This window comes from Callorhinchus milii, unplaced genomic scaffold (genome assembly GCF_018977255.1).
Source record: "Callorhinchus milii isolate IMCB2004 unplaced genomic scaffold, IMCB_Cmil_1.0 Scaffold20, whole genome shotgun sequence".
Taxonomy (NCBI): Eukaryota; Metazoa; Chordata; class Chondrichthyes; order Chimaeriformes; family Callorhinchidae; genus Callorhinchus; species Callorhinchus milii.
Window position 1 is genome coordinate 11,714,151 of NW_024704761.1, and position 26,553 is coordinate 11,740,703.

Consider the following 26,553-nt stretch of genomic DNA (forward strand, 5'->3'; position numbering starts at 1 on the left):
TTCATAGATTCATAGAATGTTACGGCATAGAAGGAGGTCATTCGGCCCATCGAGTCTGTGCGGCTCTTTGACAGAGCGTCACTTTCACTAACCCCAATCACCAGCTTTCTCCCCATAACCCTGCAAACCCGTCTTCCCCAGATACCTATCCAGTTCTCTCTTAAAAGCTGTTATCGAATCTGGATGATCTGCAGCTTGTGACGGGAAGAGTTGGGGAGGTCGACTAAGAGGGTGTTTCCGTACTCAGGCCTTGATGTGGCGGATGCGTATGTGAGGTTTTGGGTGGCCTGAGGCAGTGGCAAAGTTGGGCAATGTTGTGGAGATGGGGAAAGGCAGAGTGGGTCATGGTATGGACATGGGGGAGAAAGAACAGTTGTGGGTTGAACAAGATGCCCAGGTTCCTGACTGGCTTGGTGAGGTGGTTTGCAACCGTGGATGCTGATAGTGTCTGAGGTGCTGAAGCGAGACAATCAGGAGGGCCTCAGTCTTGCTGACATTCAGCTGTAGAAAGTTGGCTCTCATTTAGGACTTGATGTCAGACAGTCTGTCAGGACGTCAGTTGTCCTGGAATCGAGGGTGAATTGAGTGTCATCCGCGTCCACGTGGAAGTTGACCCCATGTCTGCAGATGATGTCACCAAGGGGGAGCATGTAGAGGTTGAAAAGAGGACTGAGGACAGAGCCCCAAGGAACACTGCACAAGACTCTGCAGGGGCTGGAAGAGAAACCGTTGGTGGAGACAAATTGAAGACGGCGAGAGAGGTAAGACCTGAACCATTGAAGGACAGAAGGTTGAGGTGAGAGGAGAGGTGGTGGAGGAGGATGGAGTGGGCCACAGTATCGAAGGCAGCAGAGGTTGAGGAGGACGAGGAGGCAGAGGGAGCCCTGGTGACAGGTGGACATATTGTCGTTTATCACCTAAACCAGAGCAGTTTCCGTGCTGTGAGCAGCAGAAACCCAATTGGAGGGGGGTGAAGAGAGTAGTAGGGGAGGAATGAGCGAAGCTGGGAGCAACAATTCTTTCAAGGACCTTCAAAAGAAAAGGTAACTCAATAATATCAGTAACTGTACTGGACCCCCNACCCCTCACCTGCTTGTGGTGGGTGCGGGTGCTCACTGGAACCAGGAGGACCTGCAGGTGGGGGCCACATCCTCATCACATTGTCGACAGCTTTATCTAAGAGAAACCAGCAACATTTTCTGTCAGACATTAGACAACAACAATAAGATTCCATTTGTATAGCACCTTCCACGTCGGGAGGACGTCCCATGGAGCAAAGAGAGTGTACAGCATTTCAGACACGAGCTGGGGTCAGGAAGGGAAAAGGGAGGGAAGAGGAGGGTCTTGAGGCGGGACTTGAAGGAGGCTAAGGAGGGGGCGAGGCAGAGTGATTGGGGGATGGAATTCCAGAGGTTGGGGGGCAGAGTGGCTGAAGGCTCTCCTGCCAATGGTGGGGCGGGTGGGTCGGGGGACAAGGAGCAGCCAGAGCCGGCTGAGCGGAGAGAGCCGGCGGGTTGGTAGGAGGTTAGGAGGTCGCAGAGGTAGGGTGGGGTGAGGCTATGGAGGGCTTTGTAGGTGAGGACCAGGATCTGGAACTGGATCCTCTGAAGGATAGGGAGCCAATGGAGTCGGGCGAGAATGGGGGAGATGGGGTCACGGAGTTTGGTGCGGGAGAGGACACGGGCTGCAGAGTTCTGGATTATCTGCAGTCTGTGGAGGGAGGAGTTGGGAAGGCCGACAAGCAGAGCGTTTGCATAGTCGAGCCTGGAGGTGATGATGGCATGAACAACAACAATAACAACTTGGATTTATATAGCGCCCTCCACACCGAATGGCGTCTCAGAGCGCTTCACAGTATGTGATCCTGGGGCTGAGCCAGGGGGAGGGGGAGGAAGGTCACCAAAGGCGCGATCGAAAAGGAAGGTCTTGAGCCGAGACCTGAAAATAGGAAGAGAGGGAGTGAGGTGAAGGGAGTGAGGAAGGGAGTTCCAGAGCCTCGGGGCATAGTGGCTGAAGGCACTTGGGGGACAAGGGACAAGGGATCGGTGGAACAAAGGCAACAAGCACTGTTTTGAGGAGAGAGGTCAGAGAGGTAGGGAGGTGCAGAGGAGTGGAGGGATTTGAAGACAAGGGTGAGGATCTTGAAGTCTTGAACAAGAGTTTCAGCGGCTTGAGGGGTATTGGCAGAGTCGGGCAATGTTACAGAGGTGAGGAATGGCAGAGTGGGTCATGGATTGGATGTGGGGAAGACAGTTGAGGTTTGAACAAGAACCGAGGTTCCTGACTGGCGGTGAGTTGCAGTGGGCAACCATGGAGGTTGTTGCTGCCAGAGCCTGAGGTGCAGAGGCACTGGCGCGAGCCACTCAGGAGGGCCTCAGTCTTGTTCACATTCAACTGTAGGAAATTTGCCCTCATCGCAGCCTTGATGTCCAACAGGCAGTCTGTTTCCCCTGGTTGGAGTCATAGTCTTTTGATGAAAAACTTCTTCAATCAGAGGGTAGTGAATTTATGAAATTCTCTACCCCAAAAGGGCTGTAGATGCTCAGTCTTTGAACATATTCAAGACTGAGATTGATAGATTTCTTGTGGATAAAGGGATTAAGGGATAAGGCGGGTAGGTGGAGTTAGAATAGATCAGCCATGATCTTATTGAATGTCGGAGCACGCTAGAGGGGCCGAATGGCCTACTCCTGCTCCTAATTCTTATGTTCTTATGTTCGGTGGTCCTGGAGTTGAGTGTCATCCGCATACATATGTTGACCCCATGTCTGCGGATGATGTCACCAAGGGGAAGTATGTAGATATTAAAGAGGAGAGGGCCAAGGACAGAGCCCTGGGGACACTAGACCTGACGGGGGCTGGAAGAGAAACCGTTAGAGGCAACAAAGTGGAGACAGTGAGAGAGATAGGATTTGATCCAGGCAAGGGCAGGTCCGCGAAGGTTAAGTAAAGAGAGGTGGTGTATGAGGATGGAGTGGTCGACAATGTCGAAGGTAGCAAAGAGGTCGAGGAGGACAAGGAGGGAGAGGGAGCCCTGATTAGTTTAAAACCACAAAAGATACCCCAATGAAGTATACGTGGAGATGTCCAGACATCCAGGTCAAACACCTTTACACTCCTAATGTCAGGCTCTCAACTTGGAAACAATTGTGTATATTTACATTAAAAGAGTTGGCGTATGGGTTAATCGCCCCAGCCTCTGCAGCTTGGCCTGAGACTCAGCGTTTCAGAGTTTAAAAAAAAACTTACCCTTGTACAGCACCCATTACATAGAATAAACATCTCAACATTTAAATATGATGGGGAACATTGAGCAGGAGAAAAGTGGCAATTAAGAATGCTGACCATACATGGTCACAAATATTCTTTGTACATTGGGAGTGAGATAGGGAGAGATGGGAAGAGGGGCAGGGGTGTGGTTGGTGGCTGAAGATTCCACCATCGATGGTTGAAAACCACTTGCATTTTCAATCTCAATAAACTCATGATTCAAGAAACTCTCAATTAAGTACTGCCTCTTACATCCTTCACTCCAGAATTAGCTGGGCACAGATAATAACAACAATCCTTGTATTTGAATAGCGTCTTATCACATGTTCGAGACATCTCAAGACGCTTAACAGAATATACTCTAAAGTGGATTGTCTGTATTTTGTGTGAGCAACGTGGCAACCAATTGTACACAGCAGTGTCCCACAAACACTCATGGATTGAGTGATCAAATTATAATTCTTTTTGTCATGGAATTATTAACCTTGGAAAAGCAATCTGCCAATCACTACTTACTGCTAGGTAAACAGGTGTTTGAGTAAGGAAACACAGCTTGGGAGATGTTTTGCCCTGACTGGGAATCAAACCCAGGTCCTCTTGCTTATGAGGTGAATGCTCTAACCACTGAGCCTACAGGATAAACCATTTATCTCCACACGACAGCCACACAAACGCTTTGCTTACTTGTTCTGCCATCGGGAACACCATGGAGAGAAGATTTGGGAGGCCAGCTCGTCAGCAGTATCTCTCCATCGTTACTGCTGTCCTTGCACTCCGGGGTCTCTTTCTGATCTTGCTCTTTTGTTTGAATCAGTGCTTTAAAGAAAATAGGAAGATACAATTGTTTCTGAAATCTCGTTTTATTCCTTCCTCTGCCCTGGGTGTGGCAGTATGATAACGCCTCAGAGAGCATCACTAGCTCACAAGAGAGAAAGCAGACTAAAGGTGTAGATTAACCACCAAATATCCCCAAAGTGCACGTTGCTATGCTACTTTTGCTTTATTTGTGCCAATAGATTGCATCTCTCCCTCGCACTGAACTGCCTATTTCTGTTGACTAACCTCTGTCACTATCAATTTCTCTCTTCCTTCACGATCTCCCTATGCTTGTTCCTTTCATGCTTTGATTTCTGGTTTTCTCTCCTATGGCAGCACCCTCACATCCCAACGGAGACATCAGTAAGCTGAAGGCTACATTTGAGATACAGCTGTGGAGTAGGTAAAGAATGGTGATCGATAATATAGCTCAAAAATCTCACATCCCTACAATTTCCTTCTGTGTACAATCACATTCCAAACGATTTTCAAACACTTTTCTGACAACACTCAGCTGTTTTCTTCTGTGGTGCATTTACTGGCCAGGATATTGATAGAATCAGGCACAGGACCCCTGGTTGAATGTTTCCCCTCCCACTCCCTAACCAGAGATCTCACTGTGGCTGGGCTCCCAATATGGCCATTTAATGCAGTGCTGGCCTTTAGCTCATCCCATATTAACACTGTTGCCTTTCTGCAGCTACAATCGGTGGCGATATGACATTCAGTCCTCTGTGATGTTGAGGCTACACCCACAGGCCACTTTGTACAGCTCAGCTCTTACCTGGAAGCCTCACTGGCTGTGGTCTGGGTTCACAGACTTGGGGCACTTCCCATCTCTCCTCGTCTTCTGGTAATTCACCAACATCTTCCTTCTGTAATAACCTTTTCAGTGCAGGAGCGTCCTAGAGAACAAACCGTTTTTACACTAAGCAAGAGCATCGCAACCAGTGAACTCAGTTGTGTAATAACTCCTCACTAACTGTACCAGTCTCTGGTGAACACCAGCACTGTGCTACGCCACCACTGGTGTCTGCTCAGTCTGACACCAAGATTCCCTCAATCAGAGCTGAATTACCATTAACCAACCAACAATCCTCTCCCATTAAAGCAATCCGACAGTGAAGACCCTGGTCACATCCAGTATTCAGGGAAGACGAATTCAGGACTGGCTGAATTGCTCCAAGACGCCAGCTATGTGAACAGCACTACATATAGATGGAAGTTGTTGGGGTGTTGATTTCCTCCACCTAAGCAAAGAGGAGACTGACGCACATTGAAGCCCTAATTGCAGCCCCAATGCAAACAGCTAATTCAGTGCAGACCAGGAAATGAACCAGTGATTTCCTGGTTTATTGGTATTATTTTTTGTTTTATTTAGCCCTCTTTTAGCCTGAATTATTTAGCCTTAGCCTTATTTGGAGTCCTGTAGCTCAGTGGTTAGAGCACTCGCTTTGCAAGCGAGAGACCTGAGTTCAATTCCAGGCAGAGGGCGAAACCTTGGGCAAGTTTCCTTACTCCACACAGAGCCTAATAATAATTCCTCCAAAATCAAAAACAATAATAAATTGGTCATTTTCAATCTACGACTGTTTGTGGGACATTGCTGTGCGCAATTGGCTGCCGCGTTCGCCCACAAATATACAGTCAATTCACTTTACAGTGTGTTCTGTGAAGCACTTTGGGACGTCCTCCCGACGTGAAAAGCGCTATATCAAATGCAAGGATTATTATTATTATTATTTAAACTGTATTGTTTTGCCATCTACTCAACAAGCTGTCAGAAGATGGTTGCAACTATCTCCTTACATAAAGAAACTACAAAACAATTACTTGCAGACAGGAGATGAGTCCCTGGAGAAAGCGTTCCAGTTCCTTTCCAACCTCTTTACTCTCGGCACAGTTGAAAAGCTTCACAAGTTCCCTGGAAAACAAGGAGTAAAATAAACAGCAAAGCCAGCGACCCGATCCACCAACGCTAGCGCTGTGAGAAGCCCCTTGTGACCTACTCTTTTTGTTGGAAAATTAACATGGAAATAGTCTCTCTACTCTTGAGAGAGAACGTATTTTACCAAATTATTATACTTGTCCTTGTTGATTGAGCTTTATAATGACTGCTTGGGGGTGGGGAAGAAAGAGAGGATTTAGGGTTGAGAACTCCAACTCGCTGGGCAGTGCTGGAGGGTCAATAATAGTTCTGAGTGGCACTGCTGCGTGCAGGGTAATTGCCCAATGTAGGGCGTCATCAGATCCCAACATTTCTGAACAGCTTCCACTAAAGTATGGATGTGACTAACACTGAGTGCCTAATGTGGCTGCTTTACCTGCAGATATCGGTGCGAGAAGCAATGTGATCCTTCTGAATGTACAGCAGCTCCTTGTTGCCCTTCAAGTGACAGACAATATCTTCCTTTTCATATAGAGTCTCTGTGTTGGGCAATGTGAGTTGATACTGAAGGTACAGCTTCCCAACCTGGGGAGAGATGCCAACACTGTCACAGCCTGCCACCAACACATTGAACCCTCGACACTGAAAATTTACCAAAAATAGAGGGGAACCAAGAAGCTAATGTTAGTGAGCAACTTAGGGAAATGAACATCAGTAAAGAATTAGTACCAGGGTAACTGTTGGGATTGAAAAATAACAAGTCCCCTGGACCTGATGGCCTGCATCCTAGGGTTTATAAAGCGGTGGCTGCTGAGACAGTGGATGCCTTGTTTTTGATCCTTCTAAATTCTCTGGTTTCTGGAACGGTTCCCATTGATTGGAAGATCGCAAACGTAACACCACTATTTAAGAAGGGTGGGAGAGAGAAGATGGGGAACCATAAACCAGTTAGTCTGACATCGCTGGTAGGGAAAATTCTAGAATCCTTAATTAGGGACATCGTAGTGGGGTACTTAGAAGATCATAACTTGATTAGGCAGAGTCAACATGGCTTTACAAAAGGGAAGCCATGCTTACCTAACCTTTTAGAGTTTATTGAGGATGTAACTAGCAGGTTAGAGAGGGGGGAACCAGTAAATGTAGTATAATTAAATTTTCAGAAGGCAAGGTGCAACATAAAAGGCTGCTACACAAGATTAGGGCCCATGGAATTAGCATGGATTGAAGAGTGGCTAATGGGAAGAAAATACAGAGTAGGGATAAACAGATTCAGATTGACAAGATGTGACCAGTGGAGTGCCACAAGGATTAGTGTTTGGGCTTCAACTATCCTCAATCTGTATGAATGATCTACACGAGAACGTAGAACTTAAAATATCTAAATTCGCGGATGATACTAAGCTCTGAGGATGACACAAAAAGATTGCAAAGGGATATAGATAGGCGAGAGGAGTGGACAAGAAGGTGGCAGATGGATTATAATGTGGGGAAGTGTGAAGTTATTCACCTAGGTAGTAAAAACAGAAAATCAGATTATTTTCTAGAGGGGGAGAGAATAGATAGTGTTAGTGTTCAGAGGGATTTGGGTGTCCTTGTACACCAGTCACAAACAGTTAGTCTGCAGGTACACAAGCAACTAGGAAGGCTAATGGCATGTTGGCGTTTATTGCAAAAGGGTTAGAATACAAGAGTAGGGAAGTCTTGCTGCAACTGCACAGGGCCCTGGTGAGACCGCAGCTTGTGTGCAAAATCGTGTGCAATTTTGGTCTCCTGATTTAAGAAATGACATTCTCGCCTTAGCATAGATTCATTAGGTTAGTTCCTGGGATGAGGGATTGACCGATAGGTTGAGTAAACTAGGCCTATATTCTCCAGAATATAGAAGAATTAGGGGTGATCTTACAAAAACTTATAAGATTCTTATGGGGTTTGACATGTGAGACTGGTAGGAGAATCTATAACTAGGGGTCACAGTCTTAAGATTAAGGGTCATCCCTTTCAAACAGAGTTGAGGAAACTTCTTCATTCAGAGGGTGGTGAATATGGAATTTTCTACCACAGAAGGTTGTAGATGCTCAGTCCTTGAACATATTCAAGACTGAGATTGATAGATTTCTAAAGGATAGGGATTTGGGGATAAGGCGGACAGAGGTTAGAGATCAGCCATGATCTTATTGAATGGCGGGGCAGGCTTGAGGGGCCGAATGACCTACTCCTCCTAATTCCTATGTTCCTATGTTCAACAGGAGGCTCGGATCCACAGAACACACGGTCTTCTTAATGACATTGTCTAATCAACCCTTCATCAGCAATGAAAGTAAATGTAATTGCACTTCCCTCCAACATCTCTTAATATTCACTGACAGCTATTAATAGTCTCTACCACACAAAACCTGGAGCTGGTAGGGAAACTCTGGAGAGTTTTTTGTGGCAACATCAATGGAAGTCAGATACAAATACTCGATTCCTAGAATATTTTGAATAGGAAATGATTATATAAGTCATCACCCACCCAACACTTATCATATGTATGTATATATATATATATAAAATCACACACAAACACACAGGCCATATACACAATGTGTGCAGTTCAGTAAATATAAATTACCTGTATGAAGGCAATGGACTTAAGGGTCCTGACAATATTGTTATGTATCAATTCTTTGTAAACATGGTGATAGTCCTCACAGCCATACAGGAACCGCTGGATGTAAGGGACCACAGAGTGCACAAAGTTCTGGATGGCGGGGCACTGCCTGAAGTCCTCAGTCTGAGCTTCCACCATCACACACTCACTGAGGCGTTTCACACCACAGATTTTCAAGAATATCTTTCGATCTTCCTCATCAAAGCGGGGCTTGTCTAGTGAGAGAGAAAGAGCCTGAGTCGGTGAATTTACACAGACAGCTGTTTGGGATACATTAAATATGTATAATTATACTAATATCTAAAAAACACACATTTTTACCTCGTTTGTTAGTTCTAGTTTTCAATGTGTTCCTCTCTGCAACGGGTAGGTTGAGCAAACAGACCTCTGTGTAGGTTTTAAAAACCCGTTCCAGGTGTTTGTCGTCTGGTATTATAGGGTGTCTGGTCAGGGAAACCCAGAGATTATCCTTGGCTGCAAACACTTTCTCATCCTTCAGCATTCCTGGTACAAAGGGAAAGAAATTAATAGCAGCAAGTTTATTGATCCTGAGACAACTTGCTATGGGAGTATCAGGTACAGCACAGACTCGGAGTGGGTGGGGAGCAGCAACTGGAAGAAAGTTGGCAGTTGGAGGTCAGGCCAAGAGCGTGGAGGAGGAATGTGCCTTTCAAACGCATCACATCAGTCGGTACACGAGCAGTGCGTGGCATTGTCCTTACCTTTTAGTGTCTGGCAGTAATCATTATTTAGCTGCAGAGATCCATCAGAGTCAGTATATCTGCATTTCTCAGCTATGGGGGAAAATAAACATGTAACTGATGAGATAGACGCACCTTGCAGGTCATACCAATTTACATTTTCTTTGTTGCAAAAAGATAGGATGATAGGAAAACGAGCTCACTCGGCTCCTAGAGCCTGTTCCACCAATTTATTAGACCATGGCAGATTATTCCTATTTACCTTTCTGCCTTGCCCCTAATAACACCCTTAGAGAACAATACACAGTACTATACGTAATATATCTCAATACCTTGACACAGAATGAACAATGTGATCAGGAAACTCTAGGGAGGAACAAGTGCCCGGGGGAAAGATTGAAAGCAAGCAAAAGATTGAGATCAAACAATAACAAGTTAAACTTGTCTCGCATCCTTCATTGGAAAGACGTTGGAAACAAAGGGGAAGCTGGAAGGCCAAGAGAACAAGTCTTCCTTCAGTACTAACATACCTCAACCAGAGGTTTGTGGGAGACGGATTTCTAGAGTCACTTACCCAGGACAGCGTAGATCACAGACACATCCTGCAGAGCCTCGTTGTTGGGCAATGAGGCCTCACTACACATCAGCACCAGCAACTCCACATACTGCTTCATGGTCGGGATTCTCTCTATGTTCAAACTCTGCTGTTTGATGGAAAATATAAAGTAGAAATCTAGATTTTCACATCTTGCTATGCCATTTCCTCCAATGTTTTCATAAACTAATGCACACAGATGGGGAAAAAAAACTTGCGTTCCCCCCCTCATTCTTTAACAATAATAAACCTTGCATATGATATAGCGCCTTATCACGTCTTCGAGAAGTCTCAAAACGCTTCACAGAATATACTGTAAAGTTAATTGACCGTATATCTTGTGGGTGAAATAAGGCAGCCAATTGCGCACAGCAGTGTCCCCCAAACAGTCGTGGATTGATAGACCAAATTATTATTATTATGATTTTTTTAAAGGGATTATTACCCCCAGAAAAGCGATCCGCCAATCAACTAACAATCGGGTTCCTACTTGCTGCTGGGTAAACAGAGGCGTGTAGAATAAGGAAACTTGCCCAACGTTTCGCCCTGCCCAGGAATCGAACCTAGGTCCTCTTGCTTGCATGGCGAGTGCTCTAACCACTAATCTACAAGACTCCATTTAAGAGAATATAAGAGCCAATGAAGTGTCTTATTTCACTGCACGTTGCAAGGAAACAAATGAAGTATTACAGGGATCAGAGTGGGTTGGCGATGAGGCACATCAGACTGTGCAGCTTCTTTCAAACATACCTGGAACAGATCCCTCATATCCTCCCAGTGACTATAGTAACAATCCAGTATGTGAGGCTCCTCTATTGATCCATTTGGTGCATTAATGAGACTCTTGTAACGAAGGAACATCTTGGTTGGATCAGTCCAGCACACGTCTTTCTGGTGGTAGAATTTTCCAACCCAAAGCTCTTCAACAGAATCTCTTCAACAGAAAAAAATCAAACATTTAGTAATATATTTTAATTATTTTATTTTTTGAGGGAACAATATTGAAATTAAAAGGGTGTTTAGATTTCAAAAATGAGACTTTAGACTTTAGAGGGTGATTCGAATGTTCTGCCTCAGATTGCTGAAGCAGAGTCCTAAGTTTTTAGTAAAAGGGAATTAAATGCTTGAGAAAAGAGCATGAAAGGGTACAAGGCTGGAGAGCGGTAAATGGGGTGGTAAATAAAATCTGTAAAATGGATTTAGATACCTGCTAGTTGGTACAAACACAGCTGGGAAGCGTTCAAACAATTCTTTGAGTTGATGTCGACTGCAGTTACTCCCCAGGTAAGTATAGACACTGTGGATGTGATCAGCACTGGTCTGAAACTCCGCACCTTGTGGATTGTCACACGGACTGGGAGTGCTTTGGACACACCAGGACTTGAAGTGGTTGATCATCACCTCTACAGTCAGGGAGGTTTTAATACCTGAGATCAAAGCAGAATCAAAAAAAAATTAAAGCATGAGCTTCAGTGACACAGCCAGCCTTCCAATGGACAGTGGATGGAAGGGGAAATGGAATGCCTTTTAAAGAAATCTTTAGGATTACATTTGGGGTTCATTAACATGGAAAAGTTTGTGTTGACAAATGGAGGACTTGACCTGTAGAAAGTGAAGAATTTCTGTACAAGTGGCACTTTACCCTGAGTGAGGCTGACAATCAGGTTCATATTATATCAGTTTACGCTATGCACTCGCACCCACTGGAAACTGAATTGAAACTGGCCCCAAAGAAATTTCAACCAAGATTCACAAAGCTGTCAAGTAGGATGACACATTACCTTGGAAGACACCCAAACCCGAAAGGCACAGTGTGCTGAACAAGCACAAAGCAGGATTCCCTCTAATCTTAAAATGTTTATTCACAGAATATATTTTTTGCATCTGAATAAAAGGGGGAGTAACCCCGGGGGTGGGGGGGGGAAGGCATCCTTTCTGCGGGGGCCATGGCAGCAGCTCTTTGTCTGAACTTAAAAAGTCTGAAGCTAATTTGAATTCATTGGCAGTTTGTTAAATGTAAAGGCCCACCAATGAGAAGTGAAGAGTAACTGAGGTACCAGTGAGATCCGTTACTCACCAGTGAAAGCAGCAAATGAGCTCTTCTCGAGTAGCTCACAGTGCACGTAGCTCACGTGGTGAGACAGCAGCTCGAAGAGATGTTTCTCTTTCAGGTACACTTCATTAGGGCGTAGGTAGGTTGTGCTGGATCCACAACCATGGGCTGGCAACCATGGCAAGGTGGTCAGGTAAATTGAAAGCGAGGAATTTACATCATCCTTTAGCCGTTGGCCTCGACTGTCAAAGAGATCAGCTGTGCAATACTGAGAGATCCTGCAACTGGAATGAAAATATGTCAAAATATGTCTCCTTTGAATGCTAGAGCTGAATTACGCACTCCTATCCCCATATAACACTTCCTCCCCCATATATAATTTATGAATTCATGGCTAACCACATCACTGTAGTGAACACAGTTCCACTCAAATTCTCTTATGCACATTTGTTTCAAACCCCAACCCGACTTCCCAACCACTTCTCCGATGCTGTAAGAACTAGTAGCAGACTGCAAAATGGGCAGACAAGTGGCAGATGAAGTTTAATGTGGAGAAATGCAAAGTGATGCATTTTGGGAGGAAGAATGAGGAGAGGCAATATAAGCCGATGGTACAATCTTAAAGGGGGTGAAGGGACAGAGAGACCTGGGGGTCATAAAAGTAAATCTTTGAAGCTGGCAGGACAGGCAGATAAAGCTATGCTGTATAAATCTATGACAGATAGACCTCTAACCTTCAACCATAATCTTCTGTGGGCAACATTTTTGCTTCCTCTTTGCACAGTGATTCGTAAAAGAGACAATTTGCTTGAAAGGAGGTAGTCAAGGTCACCAATGATCAAGGTGTCGCTCGCTAACTTACCCAGAATCCCAGTTTTTGTCGAGTAGTGTTAGGAGTTTAACTCTCTGCATTAGTTTCACTTCATCAGAAAGGCCTTCCATAGTCAGGAGGGTGTGAAGCTCTTCACACAGGTGATCTTCCACAACATACATATCATCTGCTGTTTTGGGCCAAAATTCACTGACAGATGCCCAGGGGCTGGATGCCTAGGACATGAAGAGAACAAAGTTAATACTGAACAGGAAGGTGATAGAAAAGAAACAAGAGATGCCACTCTGCTATCCACACCCTTGCCTGTTACTCTTCAGTTTCGATGGAATTAGTGGATAGTGACTGATGGTTCTTTACAGAAACTAACTAACTTTGGGGACGAGGCTAATGGGGCAGCAAGGTTTCCAGATTACAGGTGGTGTGGAAGATAAATATGAGTCAGAGAGAAAACCCTTACCAAGTTCTTGTGCATATTTGGCTTTGGCTGGCTCAGCGTGACATAATTGTGAGCCTCAGCAAGTGTGAAGGTTACAGTTTACATGAGATGAATATTTATCCAAGTATTCTGAGAGAGAATTTGGGTAGCTGGCTATATTGCAGTTTCCTGTAGCTAGTTAGATAACAATAATAATCCTTGCATTTGATATGGCTCCTTATCACGTCTTCTAGACGTTTCAAAGCGCTTCACAGAATAAACTGTAAAGTGAATTGACTGTATGTTTTGTGGGCGAAACACGGCAGCCAATTGCACACAGCAGTGTCCCACAAACAGTCACGATTAAGAGACCATATTATTATATTTAAATTTTTTTTAATGTATTATTACTCCCGGAAAGGTCATCCACCAATCGACTAACAACGGGTTCCTATTCACTGCTAGGTAAAGAAAGTGGAATAAGGAAACATACCCAACGTTTCGCCCTGCCCGGGAATTGAACCCAGAGGGGTTAGGTACGTTAACTCTGCTCTACAGATATGGGGAATACATCAGTTAATTCATCAAAATGGAGTCATTATCAGATGCTCACAGCTAATCAAAGACAAACTAACCAGCTCCTGTTTAGTGAAATTATAATTCTTCTTCCGGAAAATGAACAAATCTCGAACTCCGAGGACAGTGAAAAATCTTCTCCATCCTTCAGAATCATTGTCAATTTTCAGGTAACAAGAATCCAAGAGATGCCAGTCAACACCTGGAGATGAAATTAAACACACACGGTCTCAATACAAACATGATTCACACCAGACAACCTCATGTATATTTGCTCACCATTATACACAAACAAGTCCCAATTCTTTTCCACTTGCCTGGAAAATCCACCAAGAGATTGATGACATTCTTGTAGTTACATGGAAAGTTGACATTAACTTGCGATGGGCAGACAAAACCTTTATTGGTGAGAACAGGGATAAAGGCCCTGAACTGCTCCAGCTCTCCGTCCTGGCAGTGCATCTTGAGGAAGACAACATAGCTGATCACTGTGCTGTTAGTCTTCTTCTGCAAAGGCAAATGTGAAGATAGATTAACACAAGCAATGCACCACCGCACAACAACCTTTTGTTTAAGCATACCATGTGCACAATATCAAGAACAAAGGATTTTTGCAAAGAAGGGTTAAAAGTGAATTTGCATTTATTTGCAATAAAATAGGCCTGATCTTTATACAAATGTTGGTAATGTGCTGACGGAGCTCCTCACATCATCAGCCAACAGACATCCTGACTACAAGGTAGGAAATATAGGCAGTAACTTAGACTTTACATTTTGAGATGTTTCGACAATATGACGAAGTGATATAATAATAATTGTATTTGATATAACTCCTTATCACGTCTTTCTAACCCCATCTGGGCTATGACCCGCTCTGCATTCCCCCACCTCCGCAACATCGCCCGGCTCCGCCACTGTCTTACACCGCAGGCCCCCCGTGACTCTCATACATGCATTCATAACATCCAGGCTTGACTATGCAAACTCCTTGCTTGTCGGCCTCCCCAACTCCTCCCTCCACAGGCTGCAGATCATCCAGCCCATGTCCTCTCCCGCACCAGGCTCCATGACCCTATCACTCCCAAACTCGCCTGACTCCACTGGCTTCCCATCACGCAGAGAATACAGTTCAAGATCCTGGTCCTCACTTCAAAGCCCGCCATGGCCTTGCTCCCCCCGACCTCTGCGAACTCCTAAGCCCCTATCATCTTGCCCGCAGCTTCTGCTGAGCGGGCTCTGGCCTGCTTCACGTCCCCCGCCTTGCTTGCCCCACAATTGGCGGTCAGGCCTTCTGCCACTCTGCCCCTAACCTCTGGAACTCCATCCCGCGATATATTTTGTTGTTGTTTCAAACAGCTTCACAGAATATACTGCAAAGTGAATCGACTATATTTTGTGGGCAAACGTAGCAGCCAATTGCGCATAGCAGCGTCCCACAAACAGTCGTGGATTGAATGACCAGTATTTTTTTTTAATTTTTAAGAAATTATTACCCCCGTAAAAGCACTCTGCCAATCGACTAACAACAGATTCCTAATTACTGCTTGGTAAACAGGGGCGTGTGAAATAAGGAAACGTTTTGGCCTGCTGGGAATTGAACCCAGGTCTCTCACTTGTGAAGCGAGTACTCTAAACACTGAGCTACAGGACTATCATGTCTTTGAGACAAAGTGTAGTGACTGTATATTTTGTGGACGAAACGCAGCAGCCAACTCCGCACTGGAGTGTCCCACAAGCAGTCGTGAAGTGAATGACCAAATTATTATTATTTATTTATTTTTGAACGTATTATTAACACCAGAAAGTGATCCGTCAATCGACTAACAACCAGGTTCCTACTTGCTGCTAGGTAAACAGTGGCGTGTGGAGTAACGAAACTTCCCTAATGTTTCCCCTGCCCAGGAATCAAACCCAGGTCCTTTTGCTTATGAGGCAAGTGCATATGTAATATATATATTTAAAAAAAGAGGGAGACATTAACTGGAAGGATTATTATTACTGATTTATGTAGAGTGGTACATGGCTATACATTAGCGTAGTATGCTTTTAACCAGGAAGCTTACCTGCCACTTGTGCTCCTTTAAGATGGGGAGAATGTGTTCGAACACGACTTTCTCTGGTTTAAGGTAATGTACATCCATCTTCTCAAGAAGTTTGCGAACCTGGGAGTTGCCCAGGTTGTCAAGGCAGGTGAGTAATTTGGGATGGATCGTCTTCAGATCCCTATAAAGCTCCTGAATTCCTGTTTAAAATCGCAAACAATAGTAAACTCAATCAGATTCAGTTTATAGTTAAATCAAATGAAATTCAAATGGGATGAAATGAATATTGCTATAAAGATCTGGAGAAAATATTCTTTTTTAAAAAAAAACTATTCATGCTCCTATTGCTTGTGTTCTTATGAAAGTGGACCCAAGTCTAAAATCTCAAGTCTACGTACTAAGTCATTCTTATGGAACGTCTAAGGCTGAGAGGTAGACATGCAGGCAGAAGCCAAATTTAATCTGTTACCACAGCAGTTTTCTAAATGTACATGTGCAATGAATAATTCTGTACAATTTCCATGCAGCAGTAAGGCAGAAACCATTCTCACCTTTAGTGGATTTCACTAAGTCTGAATTCTCTTCATCAAAAAGCGGGAAGAATATGGCTTGACCTTTCAGTGACACCTTCGTACCGTCAGCGAGCGGAATGATTGGAATGGACGTCAGTTCCACAAGATGGTCAAAGTTGCTGTACTCTTGCTCCAGGCTGCGGTAGTTGCAGACCATCAGCTTTGCAATCCTTTTCATGCAATCATCTGTGAAAAACAAACACACATTACATTTAGACCAAGCTTGGTTACACTGGCTTTATGCCCAATAGCTACTGAAATACACTTAACAGGTCAAAAAAAAATGTATCAACCGCACCACACTCAAGTCCCTTAAATTGAAAGCATAGCTTTTGTTTATGAAGGAAAGCAAGAGCAAGTTTTGTTACCACTGTGCACGTCATCAGTCTCTTCTATTTCCTTTGCAATAGCTTTTGTAACTGCAATAATATCGGCACTGGTGAGTTTGTGGACTCCCAGTACGGAAGCCAGAGCTGGAGAGAGCTCAGACTGAATCCTGGGGTTCAGGTAAGCCAGGTTCAGATGTTTCTGAAGCAGTTCTGAGTCGATTACTTCTTGTACCAATACATCGTGTGTTATTGCTGTCTGTGAAGGTAATCTGTATTCAGTCTTGCCATCTGCAACAAACAGGATTCACACAATATTGAATGAAATACTCGTGGACACAATATTGAATGAAATACTCGTGGAAACGCAAGCCAAAGCACAAATATCACGCTGAGCTGCTCTACCTTTATCTGTTTTAGTGGGTAAACAGGCCTTGGCTTTAAGTAGATGGATAATCTGACCAGCAATAGGTCGGAAGAAATCCAAGATCTCATCCGGCAAAGGGATAAACTTCAAGAAGTGGCAAAGTCCTTCTAACCCTTTGAAGTTAGGATGATTCTGTGTAGAAAAAGAGCACAATTATTAATGTTCTAATGTAAACTTTGTCACAAATATATATTATGTATATAACAGATTTCCAAAGGTAACAGCATTCAATAAAATGACAATATTGTTGCAAAAGTGTGAGCTGAGATTCAAAGTGGACTTACATTGAACACTTCCATTGCCTGCAGGAACAGCAGTGGGATTTCAGAACGGAGCCACTGGTTCCATGGACTGTCGCGGTCAATGTCTTCACGGGAGGAAGGAATATCAAAATCACCTGTCCAAAATAAGAGGGCAAATTGATGAATTAAAATTAAACTGTATCTACTAAAAACTGGAAGAGGAAACTATTTAAATACTAAACTTCAATAGTACAGCACACAATAAACTTCACCAAACTGCAATCAATAATTTACTTCACATGAGTAAAACTCTCTTTTTAAAAGGATGCTTCCATCCCTGATCTTTATTAACCTCCCTGCACCATCAACAGCCAAGTGCCGGGGCACTGATATTACTCTGATTATGACTGTTATGAAGTACCTGAAAGCAATTCAAGAACAATGCTAGAGAGAAGCCTTCCTGGCTTTTCTCATGTCAGAATTTGGCATTTATCAAAAAAAAATTGCACTTTAATGCACCGCAGCAACTTACACACAGCTGTACAGAACCCAGCCAATTCACAGAATATCAAAGATTTAATTTGTTTTTTTAAGAAAAATTATAATGATTTACTGATCACAAGATACATTTCTCTGAAATACTGGACCATGTTTAGTGACAACTGCAACAGTTTTGACACATAAAGCAACCCAAGAGGCTCATTTGTCACTCTGTTACCCTGTATTATGAAGCGGAAGCCAAAGTTTCTCAGTGGTAAGAAAGCAAACACAGGTTGTTTCTCGGGCTGAAAATTGTGGTTTTGTGCATTCTTCTTCTCAAGGTCAAGTTTGAAGGCAAGAGCCAATTCAGTGCATTCCACATTCTCTTTAATCTGTAAAAACGCAGAATGTGGTCAATGAAATTTTCACTGACAAACGTACTGTTTCACAAGCTAGACGTATTAGCAGACAGCATTATACAAAGAGTACAAACAATATACAGTAAACCCCTGATAACTAGGGAAATGGGCTCAGTGACGAGTTAAGAATGTCAAGTTAGTTATATGTATAAATACAGAAATAAATTCAGCTGGGATATTGGTAGCATAATGACTTACAACACAAAATTGCATTTGTGCGTCTTTCACGTCAGGAGGATGTCCCAAGACGCTGGGGTAGCGACAGGGGCTAAGGGATCAGAAGTTAAGGGAGAGTTAAGGGATCAGAAGTTTACTGTATATTGTAACTGACTAATAATTAAGAATGTCTCACCTTTCTTGCATCAAGAATGGTCTTTATTACCAGCCAATGATCAGCTCCAACCTTATGCTTTATCTCCAGTATATTATCATTGAGATCTCGCCGGATCACAGAGAAATCCTGGTTCCTTACCTGATCAAAAAACAATTTTTTTTTTAATGCCCATTTATTCATCGTGGTCAAAATTAAAGCAGTCACAATGCTTATTGTGAATTTTATTCAGAGGATGAAATTAGTTGTGTAGCTGCATAATATTCCGCAAGTTAAAGAATGATGACTTGAACTCAGTAAACAACAACAACAACTTGGATTTATACAGCGGCCTCCACGCCGGACGGCGTCTCAGAGCTCTTTACAGTAATAGATCCCAGCGGATGGAATGTTGAGAAAAAAGGCAAGACCAATTTTGAGATCAAACTGAAAATGTGGTCCAATTATCTCTCTCCCAGAGAGATAGCAGCCTATTTGATGGGGAGAAATTCCATCTGGCCATATAAATATATATTTAATTATATATACCTATATACAAATAGATATTCTATGTATTTCAGGGTGTCCAAATTTTGTTGTATTCAGTTTTAACTAGAAGTCGATTTTGGGAGCACTTAAAAGAATTTACAGAAAACCAGCTTCAAAATTGAAGCTGAATTAAAAATACATTAAATTCTGATGCTCTCAAATGCCACATAAATAACAGACCTTGGTGGAATTGCTCCTCACAAGTCTTTGGTTGGGAAGATCATCAATTCTTATTCTAGCCACTAGATGGGATGGTGGACATAAAGCTTTTCTCATCAGGAACATTAGAATGCAATAAACCTATTGCCTGGCCATGGGCTCTCAACTCAACCTTCCGAAGGAAGTGAAAACAAAAGTATCCAATAGTCTTTCTGATGTAGTCAACTAAAATAGACTGCCAAATAAATCTAACTGTAATTTAACACACTCAACCAGAATTAGCTTAGTTTTCTAATGTTCCACAATTGCTCTTGACATCTGGTCTCTCAAGCAATGGAAGGAAGGATTTATCTAAGGGGTAAATTTACCAAATAAAAAAATGTTTTAAGTTTGGTAACCCGCCAGCAACAAGACCTTTCTTTGTGCAGATAATGGAGTTGGGGGAGTTGCAGCTCACCTTGTTGATGATGGTAATTGAGCGAAGCCTGTGCAGGAAGAGTAGCAAAGAAGGGTCCACATCATGAAACAGATTCTGGGTTTGCTGGTTCTGTGACTTTAGTGGCAGAATGATCTTTGTTGTCCATCTGAGAAATGAAAATTGTGTTTGAAACAATGAATGCTATTAAGTATTTTACAATATGAATCCCAAGTGGCTTGCTAATTTTTAAAAAATGTTTTTTTTCCTTTGTTTTATTTGACCCCAATCTGCCGATCGGCCATCTATCCCGAGGCCTCTGCCCATGGCTCTCAGCGGTAACAGAGAGTAGCTGGGTCTAGCAGTTCCAAGATATTTTTCTCTTTCCTCCCACACTCCTCCCACCCACCAAGTCAGGGAACTGCTCAGCCCTCGCTCACCATCTTCAACAACAACAACTTCTACTTATATTGCTCACATAAGCATCTTGGGGCATTAGCATTGGTACAACTTATGGATCTGCACTAACACATATTCCACTGCTCCATGGCACCGGACATAGGTCCTGGCTAGATGCTTCATACTGAAAGACAAAACTTTCCATTCCTTTTTTCAGAAAAACCCTAAATAAACCACTACTTCTATATTGTTAGAGTCTTCCTGCCTTCAAAAGTCTCTTTAAAAAACTTTAATTCTCCTTTCTCCCTGCTCATTTCTGTGAAGCTCTTTGAGATATTCATGCTAAATACCAGATGCTATAAAATAATAATAATCCTTGCATTTAATATTACACATTATCGCGTCTTCTAGGCATCTCAAAGCACTTCATAGAATATAATATAAAGTGGATTGACTGTAAATTTATATGCAGCCAATTGCTCACAGCAGTGTCACACAAACAGCCGTGGATTGAGTGACTAAATTTTTAAAATATATTATATATTTTTTGAAGGATTTATTACCTCCGGAAAAGCGATCCGTCAATCAACTAACAACTGGGTTCCTACTTACTGCTAGGTAAACAGAGATGTGTAGAGTGAGGAAACTTGCCTAAGGTTTCGCCCTGCCCTGGAATCAAACCCAGGTACTCTCGCTTGTGAGACGAGTACTCAAACCACTGAGCGACAGGACTCCAAGTGTAAGTGATTGTTAAAGGCCCTCAGCTGATGCTGTATCCTGAGAGAGAATCTCACCTTATGGCTGCCAGGTCCAAGTCGGTTAGGTCTACGGGCCTCTCATCCTCAACCCAGTGAGGGAGGATGTAACCCATGGGCCCACTGTTCTTGTCAAAGCGGATGTGAAAACCATTAGAATGAATCTCTGGGTTGTTGGTAACTTTGAAAACAGACTTGAATCCAATGCCCTTCTGGCCTGCGGGGACATACAAAAGAAACTTTACGCCATCTGGTTTCACTTTGATGCATTTGTGAGGACTGAATTATATTGCTTACTGCTTTCAACTGTTTACAGTTAAAAAAGAGACTATTTGGCTTATTGTGACCGTCCAGCTGAAGCTTTCTTCCCAAATCCTGAACACATTTGGAAAAGGGGAGAAGAGAAAGAAAAGTGCATTTCATAAATAGAAGACAATTGACAATAAAATCTCACCCAAGTTAATCAGAATTTACTGAACATTAGGCGACAGTGTGGATAGAACCGGTTTGTACTTTAAATATCTATTTACTTAGTTGCATACAATACTGCCTGAGTTGGGCAATTGGCAAAAAGATTAAGTATAAGTGCTGAGGTAAAAGGAAGCGGGCAAATGGCCACTATCTGAAGCAGGTAAAAGAGGAACCTCATTTAACAGGAGTTCGCAAGAGTGTATCAAATTTTATGGTCTGTATTTTACATAATCAGCCAATTTCTAGACGAGGACATCGAACTTAATATATCCAAATTCGCGGATGACACTAAACTAGGAGGGAGAGTAAACATCGAGGGTGACATTAAGAAAATGCAACGAGATATAGATAGGCTAGGGGAGTGGGCAAATAGGTGGCAGGTGAAGTATAATGTAGGGAAGTGTGAGGTCATCCACCTAGGTGGCAAAAACAGTAGAGCAGATTTTTTTTAGAAAGGAAGAGACTCGACAGTGTTAGCGTTCAGAGGGACTTGGGTGTCCTTGTCCACCAGTCACAAAAAGTTAGTTTGCAGGTACAGCAGCAGTTAGGAAGGCTAACAGTATGTTGGTATTTGTTACAAAAGGGTTAGAGTAAAAGAGTAGGGAAGTCTTGCTGCAACTGTATAGGGTCCTGGTGAGACCGCACCGAGAGTATTGTGTGGAGTTTTGGTCTCCTTATTTAAGAAAGTATGTATGAGGGGGTACAACGTAGATTCACTGGGATGGTACCAGGGATGAGGGGGATGAGTTATGAGGATAGGTTGAGCAATTTAGGCCCATATTTTCTAGAATATCGAAGAATGAGAGGTGATCTTATAGAAACCTATAAGATTATTAAGGGGCACAACAGAATAGATAGTGGGAGACTTTTTTCCTTGTTTGGAGAAACTATAACCAGGGAGGGGTCACAGTCTTAAAATTAGGGGTAAGGCCTTTCGCATTAAGTTGAGGAAAAACGTCTTCACTCAAGAGGGTAGTGAATTTATGGAATTCTCTACTCCAAAGAGCTGCAATTGCTCAGTCCTTGAACATATTCAAGACTGAGATTGATATATTTCTTGTGGATAAAGGGATTAAGGGATATGGGGATAAGGCGGGTAGGTGGAGTCAGAATAGATCAGCCATGATCTTATTGAATGTCGGGACAGGCTGGAGGGGCCGAATGGCCTACTCCTGCTCCTAATTCTTGTGTTCTTATGTTCTCCGCCAGGATTTTGTCATACTCCACGGGTACCCACCGATGTAGCCGTACTTATGCTTCCCTTTGGTGCTGTGACCCACATCGCAGATGGCTCTGATATTGTTCTCCTCAAAGCCACACTCATTGTTGAGGAGTGTGATGCAGTTACTTTCAACCACAAACAACAGGCTGGGGGTGGTGTTGCAGGCAGGATAACGGTTGTCATCAGCATTCTAGAAAGAAATTGATTTTTTTAAAAATTGTATCTAGTCTGGTGAAAACAAAGTAAAGTAGAACATAAAAATTGAAGTCGCTGGGCACTCAGCAGGTCAGGCAGCATCTATGTAGAGAGGAAAGTGAGTTACCATTGACCTAAGGTCGCTTAGTAGACCTTAAACGTTGACTTATTTTCCTCTCTCCATTGATGCTGCCTGACCTGTTGCGTGTTCCAGTAACTTCTGTTTTTATTTCAGTTTTCCAGCATCTGCAGTATTTTGCCTTTTGTCTAAAGAGGAACACGATGGGTTTAACTCAGAGGTCAGGATAAACCGCATTAGATTTCTTTCAGAATAACACTTGCCCAGGATAGGAGATGTGCAATGGTAGGGGCTGGGATTCTGAACTCAGCAGCGAGAAAGATCCAACCAAGCTACACTACCTACCTGTATGAGCTCCAAGACAAAGTGTGTATCTTTACTGTACAACTCTGTGGACAATCGCTCCAGGCTTCTGCCTAATCTGTTCTGATGAACTTCCACCAGCTTCTTCCCCTCTTCATTCAGTTCAACTCCAATGCCAAAATCGCTTTTCCTAACAAAACAAGAAGTGAGATTATTTTTTGAAGAAAGATTGTGGAATCCCACAATCTCATGTTTCAAATGTGAAAACGAACAATTGCCCCCCTTCTGGTAGGTATCATCAACTATTCCAAGCTCAGGTACAGTAAAGCAGAGGTCTCTCTACTCTCTGATGCTATCCCAACCCTCTAAACCATATCATATATATCCAGCACTCCAAACAGCCTTGCAGCCTTTCCCGTTTGACCAAATTTGTGTTGAGTTGTGGGCAGATATACACACCTGATATCCTTAATTATATTCCTGCACTCTGTTTCTTTCTCCTGGTCTTCATCAATTACACAACCGTCTGTATTTATGCCATCGGCAGGATCAGGTGCAGTACTAGTTTGGACCTCAACATCACCTTCATTCTCCAGCTTCTCATCACATGGGGACAGGTCAGCCTCTTCCATCGCCAGCACAAACTTTTCCTTTCCTTCATCACCTGCAATGTTAAAAATGCAATGTGTAGTATCCCAGGGCTTCATCCTTGTCCCTCTTCTTTTCCTTATCTTTATGCTCCTTCTGGGTGATGTCATCCACAGACACGGGGTAAACTTCCACACACAAATCTACTTTGCTTCCTTCAGCACCAACTCCAAGTCCGCCGATGTTCTATCAGCTTGTCTGGTAGACATCAAGGCTTGGATGAGTGTAAACTTCCTGCAGCTGAATATGGACAGAAGCCTTACTCCTTGGCTCCCAGCAACGTCTTCATTCCTGTGGTTCTAAACTCCTTGACCTCCCTGAGCTCTTCCTCAGACTCACCAAACCAGTGCACAATCTAAGTGTTCAGTTTGACCCCCAGCTGTCCTTCCTCCCCCACATCTGGTCCCTGACCAGGACCGCTTTCTTCCACTTCTGCCACACTGCCCGCCTTCGGCCATACCTTACCCTAAATGTAGCCAAAAGCCTTGTGCATGTGTTTGTCACCTCTTGCTTGGATCACTCCAAAGCACTCCTCGCTGGTTTCCCCAACTCCACCATTCAAAAGATCCAGCTCATTCAGAATTCTGCCGCCTGCATACTGACCGGACCAAACTCTGTACCCACATCTCAACAGTTCTGGCCAGGCTCCACTGGCTCCCCATCACCGAACGGATTGACTTCAGGATCCTCACACTCGTGTTCAAATCCATTCACTCGCTGGTATCTCCCTACCTTTCTGACCTCCTCACTCCCCAATCCAATACCCAGCTCCTCAGCTCGACTGCCACTGGCTTCCTACTTGTCCCTCGCACCCTCCATCGGAGGTCATGCTTTCAGTCATTATGCCCCAAAACTCTGGAACACTCTCCCTCAATCCCTCTGCCTTGTCCCCTTTCTCTCCTTTTTTAAGTCCAGCCTTAAAACCTTCCTCTTTGACTGTGCTTACGGCCACCTCCCCCCTCCACAGCTTGGAGACAGGCTCCGCCACTGTTAGGCGCTCTGAAACGCTACCCTGTTGTTGTTCCTGCAATTTACTGTCTCCCATTTTATCCCTCTTGAAGGCAGCAGCCTCCAGCACTTTGACCATTTCCGAGTCCTCACAGGAAGCGTCAAGCAATGGTCTTTAAGGCTAAGATTAGGTTGAATTTTAGGTTTTAACATCCACAAACCATTTACCTTGTTAACTCAAGAGGCTTAACTATCTTAAACAGAAGAAACAATCACAAAATGTTGTAGAATGACTACTCCACTTTACAATAAATCCTATGAAGCACTTTGAGACATTGCAGCGACGTGATCAAATTGTGATCTATATCAAATCTAACGATTGTTATTATATAACTTTTAGTTCAGAGAGAGAGCGCGAGAGGGCACTGTAAAATATCAAATTTCAGTACTTCACTATTGACATTGCCCGCACCATTTGAACTCCACCCTAGCCCCTTCGCCTTGCTCCCTTCCCTCGCCTCCTTCAAGTCACGTCTCAAGACCCTCCTCTTCGACCATGCCTTCGGCCATCCTCCCACCCTTACCTTTCCTGCCCTCCACCCGTCCTAATCCCAACCCCCAGCTTGGGTTCCTGACAGCCTTGGGACTTCCTCCTGACGAGAAAGGTGCTATACACATGTAATTTGTTGTTTTTGATACAATAGATTTGTTCTTTTTGACACAATAGGCAGTGAGAGCTGTAATCTTATACTCTAGACACCATATGTGAGGTGAATTCCCATTTTTTAAACAATGCTTACCTGAACTGCTCGAGGTTGTTTCGGGCTCTGAGTCAGAATCTGATTCAGAATCTTCCCCTTCACTAAGACCTACAGCTGATGATCTGCTGCTCACAGAGGAGGAATCTACAAACTGGGTTACAATTTACAAGGTTAGAAAAAATGTCACAAAGATTCAAACAGGGAATGACAGATACTTGGAAGTGACAGGACGGGGACATAAAACTCTCTTCCAGAGGAACGGAATCCAAATCAGGACAGAAAAATTAGTCAGCTTATATCGCGAAGGAGAATATTGCTATTTGTGAACACTGTAGACAGGACTCACCTGTGTGGTCTTTGATGTAATGATAGACAGCTTTGCCGGGTCTAGTTTGCCATGAAAGTCCCTCATCCACTCTGTAACTCCAAGCAGAATTCCTAGTTGATGAAGCTTGTTTTGATACCGGACCGAACATTTTGCTGTTTGAAGCATGAGGTCCTTAGACTCAGATTGTCCAATCACTCTAGAAAATGGCTCCAAAAATACCTGCAAACAATAAACTCAAATATTAATATCATCCGGATCAATTTATCAGCACTTTACAAAACGTACTCAGTTCAAAGACCTCCCAAAGTGCCTGTGAACATCATGCTACCTTGTGTAGAAGTGACTTGCAGAGCCTTATTGGTATTCTGATCAGACAGTCAAGGATAAACTGAGCAGATCGATCTGAAGACGTTCCTCCATTCATCATGAGGCATGCTGCGTGAACAAGCAAGGCCTTAGGATTAGAGCTTTGGTAGAAACCAAAAGGATATCACATTGTAGATAAAATGCTAACAAATCTTTCTCTAAAAGAGGCCTGAGTCCCAGTACACTTAATGGACAATACTTGTAGCAGGAGAGAAGCCACATTCCTCCCAGGAATGCAACCACAACATTGTTTTTCCATTTGAATTTATTTAAAGTTCTCAAAAGTAAAATGACATGCAGGAACTGCTTCTATATTGTTTTCCTTGGTAGAGCTTACAACT

General features: G+C 43.4%; 1 protein-coding gene across 1 annotated transcript in view; it reads right to left on the bottom strand.

The window, feature by feature from the left end:
• Positions 1-26,553, bottom strand: part of wu:fj29h11 (protein NO VEIN) — a 50,741-nt gene that overhangs the window by 3,336 nt on the left and 20,852 nt on the right. The window contains exons 15-44 of the mRNA XM_007888880.2: positions 26,175-26,281; positions 25,865-26,065; positions 25,558-25,669; positions 23,621-23,825; positions 23,204-23,351; positions 22,600-22,774; positions 20,931-21,108; positions 19,780-19,906; positions 18,657-18,776; positions 18,124-18,277; positions 17,448-17,560; positions 17,142-17,295; positions 16,779-17,027; positions 16,390-16,596; positions 15,860-16,038; positions 14,114-14,303; positions 13,856-13,998; positions 12,836-13,020; positions 11,998-12,257; positions 11,128-11,347; positions 10,671-10,854; positions 9,900-10,029; positions 9,347-9,418; positions 8,946-9,128; positions 8,586-8,839; positions 6,411-6,559; positions 5,920-6,010; positions 4,871-4,991; positions 3,955-4,086; positions 1,090-1,176 (exon numbers count right to left, since the gene is read on the bottom strand). Of these exons, the coding sequence (XP_007887071.1) occupies positions 1,090-1,176; positions 3,955-4,086; positions 4,871-4,991; positions 5,920-6,010; positions 6,411-6,559; positions 8,586-8,839; positions 8,946-9,128; positions 9,347-9,418; positions 9,900-10,029; positions 10,671-10,854; positions 11,128-11,347; positions 11,998-12,257; positions 12,836-13,020; positions 13,856-13,998; positions 14,114-14,303; positions 15,860-16,038; positions 16,390-16,596; positions 16,779-17,027; positions 17,142-17,295; positions 17,448-17,560; positions 18,124-18,277; positions 18,657-18,776; positions 19,780-19,906; positions 20,931-21,108; positions 22,600-22,774; positions 23,204-23,351; positions 23,621-23,825; positions 25,558-25,669; positions 25,865-26,065; positions 26,175-26,281 (4,830 nt within the window). The remainder of the gene's footprint in view (positions 1-1,089; positions 1,177-3,954; positions 4,087-4,870; positions 4,992-5,919; positions 6,011-6,410; positions 6,560-8,585; positions 8,840-8,945; positions 9,129-9,346; positions 9,419-9,899; positions 10,030-10,670; positions 10,855-11,127; positions 11,348-11,997; positions 12,258-12,835; positions 13,021-13,855; positions 13,999-14,113; positions 14,304-15,859; positions 16,039-16,389; positions 16,597-16,778; positions 17,028-17,141; positions 17,296-17,447; positions 17,561-18,123; positions 18,278-18,656; positions 18,777-19,779; positions 19,907-20,930; positions 21,109-22,599; positions 22,775-23,203; positions 23,352-23,620; positions 23,826-25,557; positions 25,670-25,864; positions 26,066-26,174; positions 26,282-26,553) is intronic.